The sequence below is a fragment of the Crinia signifera genome, chromosome 6, assembly GCF_055691185.1.
Source record: "Crinia signifera chromosome 6, ASM5569118v1, whole genome shotgun sequence".
Lineage (NCBI taxonomy): Eukaryota > Metazoa > Chordata > Amphibia > Anura > Myobatrachidae > Crinia > Crinia signifera.
Genome location: NC_139222.1, coordinates 246,593,700 through 246,612,784, shown reverse-complemented (window position 1 = coordinate 246,612,784; position 19,085 = coordinate 246,593,700). Strand labels below are relative to the sequence as shown.

The 19,085-nt window shown below is 43.8% G+C and overlaps 1 protein-coding gene across 1 annotated transcript in view; it reads right to left on the bottom strand.

The window, feature by feature from the left end:
* The window catches only part of TRIM8 (tripartite motif containing 8), a 61,693-nt gene extending 43,988 nt beyond the window's left edge, over positions 1-17,705 (bottom strand). The window contains exons 1-2 of the mRNA XM_083149235.1: positions 16,537-17,705; positions 14,994-15,608 (exon numbers count right to left, since the gene is read on the bottom strand). Coding sequence (XP_083005361.1) covers positions 14,994-15,563 — 570 coding nt within the window. The 5' untranslated portion in view covers positions 15,564-15,608; positions 16,537-17,705. The remainder of the gene's footprint in view (positions 1-14,993; positions 15,609-16,536) is intronic.
* Between the last annotated feature and the right edge of the window lie 1,380 nt (positions 17,706-19,085).

The window sequence follows — 19,085 nt, the reverse complement described above, 5'->3', positions numbered from 1 at the left end:
TATGTACTATCTCAGCACTGAATTTGAATGCCAAGCAATCATTGTCTTGTACATATATAGTGCCAGTTACATATCATGTCCCCAGTGATGCTGTTACATATGTCCCCAGTGAGTTTTTAGCAAAAAAAATTTTTTTTTTCACTTTCTGGAATGTCCGTATTTCGGAATAAATTGGATAACGGATATTCGGATACGGGATACTCGACCTGTATAAGCAAATATCCGATTGGCTGCTAATGGTTGAGCGTCTCGGCGTGCCTGAAGTACCGAAGGAACATTTTGGGCAGTGGCTGCTAGTGAAATGCTTGTCCCTCAAGTACGTTCTGTTTTTTTTTATCCTTTCTTTAAATCCCATGCCAGCGGCCATCTTTCCTTTTATACTGTTGAAGTTGCTGATTCTGGAGGCAGGAGAAGGGAATACCAAGTATATAAACTCTAGAACTTTATCGGCAAACACAGGGAGCACGTTCTGGATCAGTGAGATTAATCATGCTCGGGATAGGCATATTGATATCCTTACAGAGCAATAATGGTTTGCGGTAACATGTGTAGAAAAGGGGCAGACTAGATGGGCCAAGTGGTACTTATCTGCCGTCACATTCTATGTTTCTATGATAAGCCTCTTGGAGCGATATTCAATTATTTTCACCACCCACCCAGCAGATGGCTCCAAATGGAGCCATTCAATTGTTGCTCTGTTAGGACCCAATCAGCTGCCAACTCAGGTGACCAGTTTGAGCATTCAAATGGGACTTTTCACATTGCACCCATTACTCAGGTTAGGGTTTAGCTGCTTTACACAAGTCTAAATTTCAAGCTTGACTCCTCCTGCAGAGCTCACACTCTAAGGGAGATATTTAATGGAGTATGTGAGCTCTACAGTGGTCAAGTATGAAATTAGAGCTGAGTGGTTCAGTTTACCTGAAATTCAAACACACCCATACAAGCGACGAAGGCAAATTGAGTCCCAGTTCAGAGAATCACTTTGGGGTTCTGAGTAGAACAAAGTGTCCTGGCTCAAATCGGTTGACCATTCGGAACTCAAAATTTAGAAACCGAATAGGTCCAAATTTTATAGATAATCTATTTTAAACGGTAAACATGAGGGTGCTTTTTCCAAAACAATCTAGGAAAAAAACAAAAAACCCGGTGTCCATGCACAACTCATTGAAATAGCAATTACTACACATAATGGAAGTCTCATGCAAAAGGCTTGGAAATGCAGACATTCCAAGTCTCCAATCAGTATTTCAGTTTCTCACACACACACACACAGATAGCATGGCGGGATTAAGAATGAGTACATTAGACTCACTGTAGTGCGACCGCACAACACAGAAATACGCAAAGTTGTTCAATAACCAGGAGTTTAGAAGGGTTTACTGCTATACATGTCCTAATAATTAATAGATGCTCAGAACATTGAATTGTTCCCTGAGGCCCCATTTAATTACTGTTGGGCAAAAAAAAATGTACCTATTATACTATGGTCTTGTACTATGTTCTCCACGGTCTACATACGCCAACACAAGCCACTATCATGATGCTCTCTGCACCACTACCAGTGTTCACTAACCCTTACACCAAGCACCTTACATTAGACATTCACCTGCTACACATCATATTGCACAGCTTTATGAGCCACACATTCACAAATGAAACGCTATAACATTGCACCAATATTTCCATACCCATACTGGTAGCGACCCAGGCTTAGTACATATATCACACATCCTTACTATTCTCTTCCCCATGCCAGACCCCACTGCCCTCAGAATGCGATGGCATGAAGAGGGGGCCAGGTAAACGGGTGTCAAAGGATGTGCCGCTAAGTGACTGTCTAAGCTGCACTCCACAAGCCAGTGGGATACGGTCATATTGTCGACAGCACTTAGGTCAACACCGTTGGGTCGACAGATGGGAAGGTCGACAGGGTTCTAGGTCGACATGGGTGAAGGTCGACAGGTGTCTAGGTCGACATGAGTTTTTTCCCTGTTTTTTGAGCAGACATGTGCCAACATGCGGTATTTCATGGCCTACCATCCACTAGGGCGTGGTGTGAGAATAAAATAGTGTGCCAAGCACAGCGAGGCACCGTGGACGAAGCATTGCGAGCGACTGCGGTTGACTTCCAACTGTGTCCATATCGACTGTCGACATTCAGGTCAAAAAACAGTGAAAAAACCCATGTCGACCTAACCCCATGTTGACCTTGTACCATTTCGACCTTCCCACCTGTCAACCCACGATGTCGACCTAATGACTGTCGACCTAAGCATGGTCGATAAAACCATCCACACCCAAGCCAGTGAGGGAGGCTACTGTGGCAGGGACTGTGCCACCTCTCCATGGCCAATAGCACAAGCTGTGCACACCTCCCTACGGTCCTTCCAACTTAGAAGATATTATTCTGAGGTCTGTTTAAACCTCAAAGCAAGTCAGTGCACAGAGGGAGTATTTAAGGCACACGCTAGCTCTGCGTTAGGTCAGTATCCAAGAAGGAGGAGAGAATCAGGAGAAAATCAGCAAAGTATTAAGATACAATGTAGATGGCGGTAGCTCAGTGTAAACTAAAGGCTACAAACCGCACTGCCCTGCCAGTAGTGCTGACCGCCCAGATTGCATTGCATATGCAATCCTATAGTAAATGGGCCCCTATATCTTTGAGTTGTGGTTCAGCTTACTTAGATGAAGCCACAAGCAACAAGAATGTGGAATAATACCAGGAATTTCTTTACAATAAATAGTCACAGCATACTAAAAAATAAAAACTGTATTCATTTTTTTTTTTATTTGTTTAAACCAGGGGTGGAGAACCTTTTTGGGGCCAAGGGCCATTTGTAATGGTGAAAAATCCTTCGGAGGCCATATATAAAAAAAATCCAATTTACAAATTGCCCTGCTGCAGCCGTCCCACACTCCGGTGGCTGCTGTTTAAGAGGCATCTCGCGAGAGCTACTGACCTCTCGCCAGAACTCCTCCGTACTTGACTCTCTGCCAAGCCGCCGGACGGGCTGGCTACTCAGCCTGTTTATGGCCCGCGGGCCGAAGGTTCCCAACCCCTGGTTTAAACCATGGATTAACCAAGGTGGTTTAAACCAGCCAACCCTGCAATGGAGTTAATTTTGTTAAATAAATATATATATTTGCTGATTTTGAAAAAAAAGATCAGGAAAGGAATTGTGAATTTCTCCAAAAAAAAAAAAATGTCTCTACCAAGCCGGCCAGCACGGATAGTGTAATGGTTAGCATTACTGTCACACAGCAGTGAGGTGACGGGTTCAATTCCCACCATGTCCCTAACTGTGCGGAGTTTGTATATTCTCCCTGTGCTTGTGTGCATTTCCTCTGTGTAATCCAGTCTCCTCCCACAATCTGAACATATATACAGATAGATTAATTGGCTGCCAAATGGCCTTAGATTGTGCACATGTTTATGGCAGACTAGACGGGACAAGTGGTTTTATTTGATAGTGGTTTAGGATTCTAAACCCATGTACACATTGAGGGATTCGAGCGCATTTCCCACAGTGTGTATGCGCAATATGCACGCTCCTGCTGCACATCAAACCTAGCAACACCATGCATGTTCATGAAGAACAGTGATCACTCCGTCCTTCAATAACATCGATTCAGTGTGCAAAAGTGGCTGATGGGGATGTCGGAACGACTCCGTCACTCCAGTGTGTACCCAGCTAGTCTTTAAAGGCTACTGCACTTTAAACAATGGCGAAAATACTAGTACAAGCACAGTGCAACCAGCTTCAACTTGCAGTACAAAAACATTAACATCCAGACAAAGAAGGGATTGTTGTTGTGTGCTTTCCACCAATAGGGCGCCGCCACAACCCTGACCATATCCTTTGTTTGAGCAGGGTTAACAGAAACACAGCTGTACAGTGTAGATTGCTGTGCGCACAGAGGAGAGGCTCTACTGCTTGATCTGTAAGGCCTCAGCTAAGCAGCTCTTTCAGCTTCCTTCCATCTCACAAATGAAACTTCCTGTCTTAACATTCCTGCATTTCAGCCAGTCTACGTGGAGTAGCGTCCGCAGGGCTGTGTCTCTACATGAGCAAGCAGGTTAAAGAAACACCGAAAATATGTGGTTTGTCACTGAACGGTTAGTATAAAAGAGTATAAATGTACCATACTAAGAAATACAACCGCACCCTCTTCATACAGGGAGACAAAAAAAACAAACAAATTTTAAATGGGTAACCAAACAAATATGAAAAAAAAATAAAAAAAAAAAGTGTGGGTCTCACATATTCAACAATTTTTATTTTTGACTTCTGTTACTTTTTTTGTTGCAGTTGTGCAGAATTCAGGCAAAATATTTCCAGTTTTTATGTTTAACTGGAGGTTTCTTTTTCCATTTAGTTCTCCCAAAAAAAAACAAAAAACTTTTTGTGCGAAAACATACAGGTTCAGTGAAACCTCTGCATTTTCGTCGCCACAGCCCCAAAAAGATGACCCTTATCTGGGATTTTGTTCACGTGCCTGAAGTGGCTGGGTGCCGGAGTTTGCCGGCTGTCAGGATTCCGACAGTCATTACCCCGACGGCGGAATCCCAACTGCTAAAAGCCAGACACACAGGTAGCAGCTATTCTCCCTCATGGGAGGTCCAGGACCCCCCATAGAGGGAGAATAAAATAGGTGGCAAGCATAGTGTGGCAAGCCCGCAAGGGACTTCATTGCACTCGCCCCCCTGTCGGAGTCCCTAGTCAGGCTAATGACTGTAGGAATCCCAACTGTCGGGGTGTTATACCACACCCAAAGTGGCTCAAGTCAGTTTTTGGGGGCTAATACGATAGCCCCCTGTGAAGCACTTACCAAATACCCTAATGTCAACAACAACAAAAAAAGGCATAGCAAATGCTATTCAAAATATTATAAAATATAAAAAGCACATGGAACACAGGTTATTTTCAATTGATTTTGAATACGATATAGTTTTACACATCTGTAATCTATATGAGAGTTTTGCATCACTCGGCGAGTTATTTCCAGCGCCGATACCGCTAAAATTTCTTGGCACTTTTGTCTATCTGCGTTCACAAGCAACATTTTTGTTACGGGCAGGAAACAGTCATCATCTTCATGAAATTCCTCTACACAGCCAATAGGGCCATCGGGGGATCTGAGGTCTATAGAGATCGACCAAGAACCAATAATGAACAGAAGGCTGCTATACATCAAGAAATGGATCAATCATATTAAAAACCAATTGATAATGAAATTTATCTTATACACTTTTAGATTTCGAACAGCAATTAGTGTTCCCGCTAGGCTGTTTTAGCGGGGCGCTGCGCCCTGCCCGATTTTTAAAGGGCAAAATGCGCCCTGCCCCTCTGGCAGCGCCCCCGCTAAAACAGCCTGTCTCCTACTCTAGCGTAATACCGGGGAAGCCCGGCGCCGCAGTATATAGCGGTGCCCGGCGCTTCCCTGGCAGCGGAGAGCCTTCGGTGCGGCCAGGCCCGCCCCTTTCAATGACGATGCCGGCCGGCCCCGCCCATTTTCTTGACGACGACGGAACAGTGACGTTGGCGGTCTCGGTCCGCCCCCTTGACGATGCCCCCGTGCAGCGGCGCCCTGCCTGCCCCGGTTCCTAGAAGGAACACTAAGCAATTACCATGCTTTTTTGTTAGCTTTAAAATCTAGGATTTTTTATTGCCTCGCCTTTATAACATGTTGCACAATGACAACAAAAATGAACATAAAGGTCAAGTATATCAATGTCACACACAGTTCCTACACTGCTCACATTTAAACAAATTAATGAACCAAAGTTAATTAACTAAAGCGAAATAGAAGATTTGATATTTATTCTGCAAAAATAAATGCATAAATAGGCAAGCCATGTTTGAAAAGGACAATCTAACTTACTACAAAGTACCTTAAACCATGTGCCACTAAAGTTGTGTACCTCATTATTTGGCCATCACGAAGCCAAAGTGCCACCACTCCCATGTAGAAGCAGTCAGGTTTATGTTAGGCTCCAGACTGTGCACTTGAATTATAAATGTGGTACATTTTACTGCACAGGACTATGGTGTATTTTAAACTGTGCATTACTGTTAAGCCCCATACACACTACCAAATCGCCGCTCGCCGAAATTGGCTGTAACAGGAAACAGTCAGGCAGACACACGTGTTGATCACAGCGTGAAAGGGGGGGGGGGGCTAGGGGGAGCGGGGGTCCATGCTACAGCCCCCTCCTCTGAAGACCAGCCAGGCTCCTTACAATGGGTCTCTACAAATATATCCCCTACATCTACAACCTTTGAAAAAAGCACTAAAAGGTTGTAATGAGATAAACAACATTCTTATCTACCAAAATAAAAACACATGACAACATTGGATGAAGTTTCTTTCAAAGGATTAAATTTAGTATGGCAGCTGACAAGAATGGACAGTCATGCATGCTAAACTCAGTCATTTGAGATCATACATTAGAGGAAATTCAGAACCTTAAAATGTTATTTTTAATGGTTCTTCCTGCCACCAAGAGAACCCATTCAAAAGGTGGTGGAACAGTAAGCTAGGGTTTCCTGGCAAGAGAAGGAATGGTACACGAATCTCCAATATGATGCTGCAAACGCCGGGCACTGGGTGCCAGACGCGGTCCCGGCATTCAGGGTCCCAACAGGCATTTACCTGACATCAGGCTCCCGAATGTCAAAACACCGACAGCCGGGTTCCCGACGGCCGTCGGCTATTTTCCCATGTGGGGGGCCACGACCCCATAGAGGGAGAATAGAATAGGTGGCTCGCGTAGCGAGTCACCATGCCCGCAGTGTGGCGAGCACAGCGAGCCTGCAAGGGGCTTAGTTGCACTCACCATGCTGTCTGGGTCCGGCCAGTCGGGATCCAGACTGTCGGACCCCTATACCACACCCCGAGCACTAACATGAGATAGGCTACTGGTCCATACCCTCATGAACATTGAAGCTCATTTGGAAGTGGATATTGTACCCAGACAATATAGCAAAGCATGCCAACAAGTCCACCTTAGAATGGTTTGAAAAAAATAAATAAACTTTTGGAACAGATTAAGTACAATTGCAGAATACATATGCACGGAGATGCTATTGGTAAGTCCTGAAGAACTGTACATAACAGAGGGGTAGAAGTATGCAGCAGTGATAATGGAGAAGTGATAAAGTGCCTGGTACTTCATCACTGGCCAATCAGCTCCTAACTGTCCCTTTTTAAACCCAGCCTGTAACTTACGATCTGATTGGCTGCTGATAAAGAACCAGACACTTTATCACTGCTTCATACATCCACCCCATGCCATGAAACATCAAGGAAATAGAGAAGCCTTGAGAGGAGGCTATAACATATGTTAGCTAGTAAACCGTGCTTCATATAGATTAGTCATAAAGGTGCCTACAGAACCTATGGGCTGCATTTTTTATAAAGGCACAAAATGGCTGCTTCCAGTAGGTGCAAATGACACATTTCTGTAGGCCCACAATTCAGGGATTACTAAAAAGGACAAAAAAAACCTACTTGTAAATAAGGTAATTTTTTCACCCTTCAAAAGAAGAAATAAAAGCACAAAGCTTACGCCCATTTTAGTTCTCTCGGGTTACTTGCAGACAGGGAAAAAAATTAATTCCACATTCACCATGCAAGATGCAGACAGTAGAAGTTGGTATTTTGTGCGGTACACACACACACATATAGAACCTTTCACACAATGTCAGTTTTACACTGCGAATGCTAATGGCAATCTCCAATCAAATATCTCCACAGGGTACAAAGCTTCCCTGGCTTCTCAGGAATAAAGAAACGGACGGGATGCTAAAGAGAGTCTCTCCTTAGATTTACAGGAATCTGGCTGCATGTTAAAGCACAAAAGAAGAAAATAGAAGCCTCAGCCTATGGCTTCAAAGTGGAGTTCAATCAGTGTGGCGAGGATGGAGGTGGACAGAAAAGGTCCATCTTGAGATTTTTATTCCACGCTCCATAATTGGACACTGCCAGAATATCAATGGGAGATGTTCGTTCACACGGCTGGAGATAAAATATACAAAAGGCCCAATCTAGCTGCATTGCAAGCGCATTCCAATCTTCAAGTGCACGACTATAATAGTACTGTAACGTCAGGACTAGGCAGATAGGCAACTCTTAGCACCGAGGAGCATAAGAATATTTTAGCATTTAAACTGGATGTAAATAAAAAATATTGAGGCACATTGGTTGGTTGGGAGCGCTCTCAAGTCCTCCCTAAAATCCATATTTCATGCAACATGACGGGGCAGTGGTCAGCATTGCTGCCTTACAACAAAGGGGTTCTATATACATGCAGTTTGCTTGGGTTTCCAATGGGTACTCCAAAAACATACTGGTACTAATCAAAGTACGTAGATAAAGTACCAATCATCACCTTACTGTCATTTTTTTCAAACAGCCTGTAAAGTGACAGCTAAAGCTGATTGGTTGGTACTTTATATCAAGCTCTGCAAGCTTTGATCAAATTCCCCAGTGTTAGCACCAATGGGGCAGGGACTGATGTCAAAAATAGTCTTTCTGTACAGTGAAATATAATTGGTGGCGCCATAGTTTATGGCGCTGAAGAAAAGAGGATAATAAAGCAGTACAGGATATATTGACAATAACAGGCTATAGGGATGACAGCCCATGCATTTGCCTTGGAAGTTAAATCAGGCCATACATCAGTAGGACCAGCATCCGATTCTGATCATGTTATGATATTCTCAGGAGCTTCCAAGACACACAATAGATATGATGCGCGGGCCGCGAAATGGTTCACATGACCTTATGTGCCGCACACATGATCTGAAGTTGCTGCTAAAGACCAGGTTCTGGTACTCTTCCCTTGAAGGCACTCTCCTACTTTGCAGCATTTCCCTTGGGCAGCGAAGAAAGCTTCAAACACCCTGGGACCAGAGGTTGACCATGGCAATCAATGTGTCATGGGGGGGGGACAGAGTTCCACCACCTGTAGTGGGGAGATGGAACTAGTTCAACCTTGATCTTGGCCCTGCACATTAATTCTAACAGAAAAGCATTACAGTTTGCAGGGGGTGTCAAAAACCCTACCGCTGGCACTGCCTAATGAGGGAAGGGTGGTTGTAAGGTGGCAGAGGGAAAGGAGTTCCACCACATCTTCAGGACCACTGTAAGCCCTGCCCACAATCACTGCCTCTGAACCTGGGTGGTTGTATTACCCACTTCTTGTAGAGCTGGGCACCTGAGCACACCCTCTGCTGACATTGTGCGGAGAACCATGATAAAGGGTAACAATACGGGTAATGAACTTATCCCACCAGAAAGGCCAACCCCTCGCACATGGGTGTGCTGTGCTAATTTAAACATTACTACACGGATTTACTTTCACAAAACTGCTTGGAGCTTAAAATCCCAAGTGTAGTCATTGGGTAAATTGCAACACAAACATTTTCTTTATGTAGAGCTATATAGATATACTGTATAATTTGTTTTTCATTTTGCAACAGCTGTGTGGGAATACAGAAAGTTCCAGAAGTTCAGCTTCTTCCAACACTCGGGATTCACAGGCAATATACAGAACCCAGCCAAGGGTTTGTTTGAATAGCAGAATACATTGACCCAAATCAAATAAAAAAAAAATAATAATACATATTCCTAGAACCAGAATCTCCCTTCTGGGAAAGACAGAGACCTATTAGAGAATGTAACACTTGCAAATCAACATATAGGAAAACGCATTTCTTGCCCTTAGAAGGCACCCCAATTTACAGGAGAACAGGAATTCTCAGAAATGTTTTGCAGAGAAAACGGATTCTAGGCAACACAGAGTGGGTCATTCCACTAATGCCTAACCCGAATGCACCACAAAGCAGAACAAACCACAAATCATGACTGACTAGATTCACCTACGGGTGCTAACCTTACCCTTCAGATTTAATTTAGTAAATACTGGTGTAAAATGCCGTTATGATAAAAGGAAAGCGATGGCTACATCTTCAAGCTATTTTACTTAAAAAAAAAAAATAGATATAAACATTCTACAAGACTTTACATTTATAACCTAGAGTTTATTTGAAAAGTAGACACTCATATCCACACTGTGATGTGCCTGCACCGTGGGATAGAGGACGCGACTAGTGTGCCCGTCATTCATCCATATGGGAGGCCGCAGGTCTGAGACTGCTTGGAATCCAATGAATATTGCCGCATTCCACAATGTGCATGCCCAAGCATACACGTCATGGCAAAATAAACATGGCTACATCTGTATACTGAACAGCTAACAGCATGTAAACACGCATCTCACAGCACAAGAACCATGTGCACAAGTTAAGGTGCCCACACACGGATAGATATCGTATCCAATTTCCCTTGAGATCCAGAACACCCCTGATCATGGCCACACACAGAACAATTCAGTAAATCATCAGAGGGATTACTCAATCGTCCTGTGTTATGGGGTCTGCCGCTTCACCCCCTTCGCACCTCCACCGAGGGGAGAGCTCTACGCCAATAAGCAGCTGCCCATTCATTGGAATAGGAGTTTTGAAATCTCCTTCCCATCGTCAGCCTCTCTTTCCATTTGCCGGCGGCAGGGAAGCTGAGGATGCCACCGCTGCCATGGCCACATCATTAATGGAACGATGTGGCCAAATCCAGCACGCTGGGTAGTTCCATCTTTCCGCCTGCTGAAGGGATCAGAATCACTTAGGGTGTAGGGGCATAATAGGAGAGGGGGGTATGGGGTAGACCACAAAGTTGGTGTGCCCTACCACTCCACGAGAACAGGTGCTCTATGGCAGCAGTTCCCATAGGCAGAATGCTGCAAAGTACTATGCATTCAGCAGCGGAACTTGTAACTGTAGCCCTTACCACAGTCTATCTTCCAGCATTGGGATCGCTAAATCCAGATGTAGGCAACAAAGACACGACCCCAGGGTATGGGAAGCTTCACATCTACCTCCTATCACTACTGCTTCCCGCATATCCCGCTAGAGGGGACCCGCCACTTCAATAAGTGAATCAGATCTGACTTCCTGCAGCCTCACTGACCACTTTAACGTATGGGAAGAACAAGTAATATTGTTATTTCTTCTCGCCCTTATCTCTCTCTCCCTAGATTATTGAACATATCATAATGTTATTTTGGCCCACCCAAAAACTGCTTATTATGCTTTGAGCTTAAGTAAATGAATATTTCACACCATGGGGGTTTATTTACTAAGATGTGAGTTCTATTGAAGATGGGATGTTGCTATGGGCAATTAATCAGAATCTACTTATTTATTTAGCACCTTCAATCTAGAGGCAAATAGATGTCAACATACCACCTTAAATAGAACTCCCATCTTAGTAAATAAACCCCCATGATCTACTAACACCTGACAAGATGAAAGCAGCGCCGGTTGATGCGATTTTCCATTGCTCTGTATGTATAGATAAATTAATCAGAAGGAGAACTTGCATAACAAAGTGCAGTTTGGCAGGGAGGTTACCAGTGGAGAAAGGGATTGAGTTAATAAAGTTGATTAAAAAAAAAAAAAAAAAATAGTATGAATTTACTGGCAGGAGCAGAATTCCCTTGAAACCTGCAGATGTCCAGGAACTATGGGATATGATAAATTAATTTTAGGGCGATTCCTAATGTGTAAACAAGACGGTCAGCAGAGTATTTCGATATGTGCGTGTCAAAGGGCAGTTGGAGCGTGTTAATGTTCTGCAGATTTTTACATAGTCAAACTAACGAATAGTCAAGAGTTTCTGGAAAATAGAGGTTTATACTGCAGGTTATTCATTCAGTTGCCATAGAGACAAAACCTATAGCAGTATCGCTCACTCTAGGTGAAGGGTGTAGATCAGTGAGGAAGGTAGATTTACATTTTACACGTGATGTACTTCTACAGCAACTGTAGCATACCCTCCAACACGGCCCATTCTATTAGGTACAAAATGCTCTGTACCTGGACTTCCCTGCCAGTGGCAGTTACAGAGTTGGGGCTCCAGCACAGTCCAATATTCAAAAAGGGGAGCCACACCTACTGCCACCCCAAACATCACTGTCCTGGACTCACTGGCAGTTGATGTGACTCCCCCTGATGTGAATATTGGACTGTGCTGGAGCCTCACCTCTATCTGCCAATGGCAGGGAAGTCCCGATCATTTTGTACCTAATGGAATGGGCCATGTTGGAGGGTATGCTGTAGATATAGTGATAGCAGCCAAACTAGATATTTGTAGGCCCCATAGCAAACGTCTGTAAGGGCCCCTATGCACCACTTAAAGATGAAAGATGTATATAGCATAGCAGCTGTACTGCCTGCACTTTTGGTAGTTACACCATACTTGCATACTTTTGAAAAAGCCTTTCAGGGAGAGTAGGTGGAACCTAGAAGCGCGGATGTGTATTGCTACATCCAAATGTAGATGAGCACCAAAGCTAGGGTAGCACGGATGGTATAACGGTTAGCATTAATGCCCCACAGCACTGAGGTTATACGTTTGATTTCCACCATGGCCATAACTGTGCACTCTATTTGCAAATGATCGGTTGAATGGACTAACAAGGACCCATAGGATCCAGTTTGACACCTAAACAAACATGTAATTCTAATAATGCTACAACCATACCGCCTCAGATCTGGGCAAAATGAAAAAATAAAACTATCTACATTCAATTCACAATCCATACTTTGTGCCACTGAATGTTGGGATCCCGACTGTCGGGATAACATACCACACCCTCCAGGGGGTGCCGGACAGTTTCACGACAGTCGGGATCCGACAGTGAAAGCCCCGACGCTCGGGGACCCGAGGGGCCACTGACTATTCTCCCTCGTGGGGCTTAGCGACCACCTATTCTGGCGAGCCACCGTGCCCGCAGCATGTCAGGCCAGTTGGGATCCCGATGTCGGGCCAAGGACTGTCAGGATCCCAACTGTCAGGACCATTATCCACACCCCTCTCCAGGAATACTCAAACATGCAGCGCAGCAAGAGGCAGAAGGGCCTATTAGGGTACTTGTTTCCTAGCACGGCGCCCATGATTTTCAGTCGTATGGCATCTTATGCATTGTATCGCATGCCATATAGCCGCATGCGATTTAAGCACCCTATAAGATTTTTAATTGTATAAGCACCCTAATGGGTGCTTACAATGTTAAATGCACCCCCACGCCACCCCCATTATCAACGCCAACCTGAAGCATGGCAAGCGCAGCGAGCCCGCGAGGGGCAGCGGTACGCGTCCTCTGACCTTTTCATACCCCCACTATCCACGTCGGCGTGGAGTTGATTTTATATAGTGTGGCGAGCGCAGCACAGAACAAAATAATAAAATTATAGATGGCAATAATTTACAGTGTTCCATATAAATGGTTGATTGGTACCATTACGATACCATTTTGTACTTCCTATAAAGACTGTATAAAACAAATAGCAAAAAAAAAAAAAAAATTCTCATTAGTGCATGTACTGGATGGAAATAAATATCATCCCTAAAACGCACTGGTAGGCCTAAACTTACTTTACCATTAGCCCTGGAGTAGGCAAATAAACATTTCATAAACGCTAGTGGACTGTTATCCGAATGGCTGACAATGTCTTGGACAGTGTACTCAACCTGGGGTACGCTACAGAGTGGTTAGGGTTATTTAAAAATATTATTTGTAATGGCGGAAGAAGTTTCCAGATATCAGAAGAAGTCTCCCATTGCCATGGAGATGAACAATGTTGCATCACTTCCGGTTCTGTCTGCCGCATCATCAGCGTCTCCTTGTGCTTTTGCAGAGCAATCCACTGGGAGCTACCCCTCTGCCCTCAGACATCATCTGCCCAACGGTGACACAGGTGGAGGAAGCAGCGGCATTAACCCTACAAGCTTTAACTAGAACCCGGGAGACAGTGCACAGCCAGTGGCCAGCGACAGAGGTACCAGATTCCTGAACGCAGACTTCTCCGCTACTCCTACACATAAGGACACGCATACCGCTCACTTACACTCCACTCGTAAGTATTGTAGATATTTCAAATTAAGAGAAGGGGATAGAAAAATACCGTTGGAAACCGCTGGTCTAGGGCAATAGTCAATAGGTTGGCATGCACAGGAAGTCAACATGAGTTTTTCTGGGGAATTTTTTTTTTATTCTTACCATCCACATGGGCTAAAAATGGGAATGGCAAAGTGTGCCAAGCATAGGGGTAATTGGATACGGTAGACTAATATGGGGCCCGCGTACTCAGGTATTGACAACAAAATAAAAATTCATGTCAACATTTTCAATGTCTACATAATGACTGTTGACTGAGACATTGTGAGCGAATACACATCCAAACATAGCAACAACTCATCCACAATCTTGACCAAAAGGATAGGTAAAGCCCCATACACACTATACAATAATGGCCGCGGCCAATATAGTTAACAACATTGGCCTTGGGTCACAGATATTAAGCATACACACTGAACAATATCAGTATACAATATCCTTCAGTAATGTCAGCAGGGCCCACTGAACATGCAGGTCGATGGCTTTATAGTCAAAATGACCCGCATTTTCAGCAGACAGCGAAGCTCGTTATTGACGCACAGAAGCGTGCATCGTTAACGATATTGAGTGTACACACTAGAGGATATTAGGAAAGATATTGCTTGGTAGGCCCTTTCTGAGCAATATCGTCCACAATATCCTCTAGTGTGTATGGAGCTTTATTACTGGTAGATAAAACCAGCCAATTGTGAGACATTAAAAAAAATATATATAAAGAAATACCAACCAATGATCAGGCCTACAGCACAATTACAATATGGGGGCCATACTCCTTCACTGGTACTTCTTTACTAGCTAAAGAACCTTTAGGAAAACTTGAATGATTTTAAGGTCAATTCATATAATATTTAATACAACATTCCATAAATATTCTATCATAACTTCCATTAGCACCACTTAAAAATACGTGGTCAAAATGAACCAACTGTTCGCTACGTGGACTGGAGCAAGCTTAAGAGGTACTTACTCTGATCTCATTCCTGCGTATCTCTACATCACACACCGAATGTCCCTGGTGGGCACCACTATAGTAGCAGCAGAATTGGCACACCGCCACCTGTTCAGCATCACAGTGGTACAGCCGATAAGCGTTGTGTTGTGGACAACTCCAGGCCCTAACATCTTCTGCCTCTACCAGGAGGTGCCCCCGGGCAGTGGAGGGCTGTTGTAGGTGGGTCTGCACATGGGACTGGCAGCAGGGTGCTTCACATCTCAAACAGATCTTCTGGGCAGGAAGTGGAGGTCCCCTTCTACAGAATACACAGTGCAAGATAGAGGGCGGCTTATCTACATTAATAGCATTGAATTTTTCGACAATGTTCGTGAGTTTAAGGTTCTTTTCAAGGTTAGGCTTTTGATTGTAGGCCTGGTTGCACTCGGGGCACCGAACAAGGCTTGTCTCTTTTGACCAGGCCTCACTAATGCACCCTCTGCAGAAATTGTGCTTACACGGCAGCTGAACCGGTTCTACGAACACATGCAGGCAAATAGGACATATCAGCTCTTCTTCAAAACAATTTTTCCAATTTTCCGCCATTTCCAGCTAGGCAGCGTAACGTATATTACGTTGTTTGCTTGTGAACTGGAAAACAAGGAGTCGGGAATAACGTCAATCAATTTCCCTTAAGGCAAAAATAATTTAGTAATGCTAATAATTATATATTATTCTATAATGACAGATCAAATAAACAAAACAAAAAAATTCAACCAGTGAAAGACGATAAAATAATCGATAGTAATATCATTGGGCAGTGATTCAATAACCCATTTTTGTGGTTCATACTTCACAGCACATATTGCACATAAGAGGGAATTTTACCATTTTTTTTATCCCTATAGGACCAAAAAAAAAAAAAAAAAAAAAGGAAGCAAAATAAAAGTTGATCTATGGTAAATCGTTCATCAAGCACAGGTTCATTTTTTTATGTTTTTTTTTTTTTTTTTAATCTAATAGGACTCCTTTAAAAATTAGCCAAGCAACCAGATTCTTGAGGTGGTTTCCATAGAGAGTGATCCCTGAAAGAGACAGTTCAGTCTTGCAGATCAAATTCCAGCCTAGAGCGAGAATAAACCCTCCCACCTCTTCCTTGTTTCGCAAATGAGAAAAAAAAAAAAAAAAAAAAAAAAAAAAAGAGAAGAGGGGGTATACAAAAATGCTTTTAAGCTCTGCGCAGAAGGAAGCTGGCAGATATACCTCTCATTTCTTATCACCTGTAAACAAAAGCCTAATAGAAAATAAAAATGCTAAATAACAAAAAGCAAAAAAACAAAACAAGTTGGATAGGGATCAGTGGATTAGCTTTTGCATGCTTTGATCAAACTGAAAAGGAATTTCTCAACAGCTAATCACAACCCTCCCCCCCTTCAGTCTCCCCCCTTCCTGACATGAAAGCTATTTCTGATTTTACATTGAATCTGCAAAGGGTAGTGTCAGCAGGCCAATGAGCAAGACAGACGCAGAAAATTAGCACATTTTGTATTTAAATCAAATAAATAAATGCAATTCTTACCATGAATATTCAAAGTGCTCTTGATTAGAACTTGTGTAATGCACCATGCAAAAAAATAAATGGATAAAGAAACAAACTGTATATATTTAAATTAATAGATTAATACGAGTGCCCTTTAACTCTGCTCCTTTTATAGATGAATTCGGTTTAAAAGGAAACTTCAAACTGGCCTCACAGCTGCCTAGTCTTTTGGCATTACCACCAGATCATCACAAAAAAAAACCCCACAGCTACCTTCAGCCATCTTGTTTCTTAAGCCTTTAAATAAAATATAGATCTATTCCCCTATCCCAGTGATAGATGTAAAGACGACCTATTAAAAGGTTTGTAGCCTCCCAGTCCTTGGGTAACAAAAAACGAAATAAAAACCCAGAAGGAAAAAAAAACAAATAAAACAAAAACACAATAATAATCCGCCTTAAATCAAGGTCTCAATAGAACAGAGCTGATCAGGAAGGGGAGGCACTGTATAGAACAAAAAGGGTTCATAAATAAAAATATATTAGATTTAATATAAAATATTTATGCAGGTCGAGCATGCCAATATTAAAAAGAGGAGCCGCACAACGCCCTTCCTGATGCATGTACGATGATCAATAGGATAGAACAGGCTCTCTGGGTCTCCTTTTTTGCAGCAGGTGATAAGTTAAATTCCAAGAAATTAGTTCTGTTTTGTCTTTTTTTTGTTACAAAATGAGATTTGCAAAAAATAAAAATAAATCTGTTTCTTGCAACGTCAATCTAGAAGGGGGGGAAGGATCAACCCACAATCTGTATTACTCCCGCATCCAGGGGAACGCACACACATACACAGATACAATTAGTCCCAGTTATTGTGCTGTCCTCGTTGGGTTGATCCACATCTGCTGCAGCCACCTTGATTCCTGTCTATTTAAATGTCCCCCCAGGTCCAGTCACACAGGAGACCCCCTGCCAGTCCAGCAGCACCTCTCTTTCCAGTGTGGGGGGGAGATCGTGATTATTACAGAATCCTCGGTGCAGACTGCAGAGCTGCTCTCTGCTGAGATGCCAAGGATTTCTCGGTGTGTGCCCCCCCAGGCCAGGGGCAGATAGATCCAAAGGGAGGGAGGGGGGAATCGAACCCGTGTCACCGCCTCAGCCTGTCTGTGTGCAGAGAGCAGGGAAGCGGCGGCAGCAGCAGCAGCAGCAGCAGCAGCGAGCAGATTACTTCCCAGCCAGCTCCGCCCACTCTGCTCTGGCTGCGTCACTGCTCTGCTCTCCATGCAATGCAATCCCAGCGCGGCTCAGCAGCGACCCCTATCTTTACTTTCAGTTCTGACAGCATTTCTGTCCAGCTGCCAGAGCTGTGTCTCTCTAAAAGCCTGCTCTTAAAGTAGCCCTGACAGCCACGTTTGTTATTTAGTCTGGGATGATTTCCTGTAGCAAACATTGCCATGAACTGTACTTGTAGGCACGATGGGTGGAGAAAATTAAAATCCCACGTTTACTACACAAAAATAAATGCAGCCTGTTTCCACGAGTGAGTCCTGGAAACCAGAATAATGTAGAATGAAAGGCCCAAGCTTTCTAAGTTTACTAAAGCTTCTAAAAATAAAGAGATTATGTTGCCAAGAGCAACCAATCAGAAACTACCGATCATCTTCTAGGATGTAATATGCAATGAGAGACATAATTGAATTTGTTGCTATGGGCAACCACGTATTTTTAGGATCTTTAATAAATGTTCCCCTGAAGCAGGCATGTCCAAACTTTGGCCCTCCAGCTGTTGTGAAAGAAGTCCCATCATGCCTTGCCACAGTTTTGCTTATAGCGAATGCTAAAACTATGGCAAGGCATGCTGGGAATCGGATGTGTAGTTTCGCATCAGCTGGAGGGCCGCAGTTTGGACATGCCTGCCCTAAAGGCTGCAGGGTATGTGCTGCATAGAAGTGGCTGTGGGCAGGGGCGGATTGGGAATTAAAAGCAGCCTGGGAAATATGTTGAAACAGGCCCGGAGGAGGGGGAACCTGTTGCGCGGCGAAGGCGCGCCCCCAATTTTTTTTGGGGCGTGGCCAAGTGATATGAGGGTGTGGCCTATTTCAACGAGGCCACACCCCATTTTCGCAGCTGTGGGGGCATGGCTAGTGGCTCTCTGAACTGTTGGCTATGTCCCCAGCCCCTCAGGCTGCAGAATAGGCGCATGGGAGGGGGGACGCAGGGTGGCGTAGGATGTAGGGTGACAGAGGGGAGAGGCAACGTGGCATAGGATGTGGGGTGGCGGAGGATTCAGGTAGGGAAGGGGGAAGCAGGGTGGCGGAGGAAGCAGGGTGGGAGGGGGTATGCAGGGTGGCATATATATATATATATATATATATAGAGAGAGGAAATAATCTGCGTCACTCCAGGGGACTTAGGTATGGTAATAAAGAATCTTTATAGTATCATAACAAGCATATGCCAAATGTATTGAAGTTTCAATACACCTATATGGAATAAAGTATTTTTCTCAAGACAACACAAGCTCAGAAATACATGACTCGCACGGCGGCGAGATAACATATGACCACTCGGCGACGCACACACACTGG